The sequence below is a fragment of the Trichechus manatus genome, unplaced genomic scaffold (genome assembly GCF_000243295.1).
Source record: "Trichechus manatus latirostris isolate Lorelei unplaced genomic scaffold, TriManLat1.0 scaffold00041, whole genome shotgun sequence".
Taxonomy (NCBI): Eukaryota; Metazoa; Chordata; class Mammalia; order Sirenia; family Trichechidae; genus Trichechus; species Trichechus manatus.
The window spans coordinates 10019572-10020462 of NW_004443977.1; the positions used below are offsets into that span (position 1 = coordinate 10019572).

General features: G+C 68.7%; 1 protein-coding gene across 1 annotated transcript; it reads left to right on the forward strand.

Moving 5' to 3' along the window:
• The first annotated feature begins 6 nt into the window (after positions 1 to 6).
• CDK5R2 (cyclin dependent kinase 5 regulatory subunit 2) lies at positions 7 to 583 on the forward strand. Its single transcript, XM_004376389.3, has one exon. The coding sequence runs from the start codon at positions 287 to 289 to the stop codon at positions 575 to 577; it is 291 nt and encodes a 96-aa protein (XP_004376446.2). The 5' UTR covers positions 7 to 286; the 3' UTR covers positions 578 to 583.
• The last annotated feature ends 308 nt before the right edge of the window (positions 584 to 891 follow it).

Below are 891 nucleotides of genomic sequence, written 5' to 3' on the forward strand. Positions count from 1 at the left end.
CATTGTACAGGCGTCCACGGGCGAGCTGCTGCGCTGTCTGGGCGACTTCGTGTGCCGGCGCTGCTACCGCCTCAAGGAACTGAGCCCCGGCGAGCTGGTGGGCTGGTTCCGCGGCGTAGACCGCTCGCTGCTGCTGCAGGGCTGGCAAGACCAGGCCTTCATTACGCCCGCCAACCTGGTGTTCGTGTACCTGCTGTGCCGCGAGTCGCTGCGCGGGGACGAGCTGGCGTCGGCCGCCGAGCTGCAGGCTGCCTTCCTCACCTGCCTCTACCTCGCCTACTCCTACATGGGCAACGAGATCTCCTACCCGCTCAAGCCCTTCCTAGTGGAGCCCGACAAGGAGCGCTTCTGGCAGCGCTGCCTGCGCCTCATCCAGCGGCTCAGCCCGCAGATGCTGCGGCTAAACGCAGACCCCCATTTCTTTACGCAGGTCTTCCAAGACCTCAAGAACGAAGGCGAAGCCGCCGCCGCCGCCACCGGGGGTCTCCAGAGCGGGGCTGCCCCCGCAGTCTCCTCCGCCGCCAGGGACAGCTGCGCGGCCGGAGCCAAGCACTGGACTATGAACCTGGACCGCTAGGGACGTCCGGGGCCGCGCCCGCCCCCCGCCTCAGCCCCCCGATACACACTCGGAGCCCCGGGGACCATCATGCCGCCGCCGCCGCTGATACAGCTGCTCTGCGTCCCGCCGGGCAGAGAAGGAGCCGCCCCTGACCCGCATGGGCAGCCAGAGGCCCGGACGCCAGAGACTGCCGCGTCTGGATTTGCCGGGGAGAGGGAGAGATGAGCGCAGGAAGGGGACCCCCAGCCTCACCCTTTCTGTCTGCCTGCGCCCCGTGTCCGCAATGTACCCGGAGCCCCCTTCCCTGCTGTGCGTGTCTGTTGGTCCGTCTC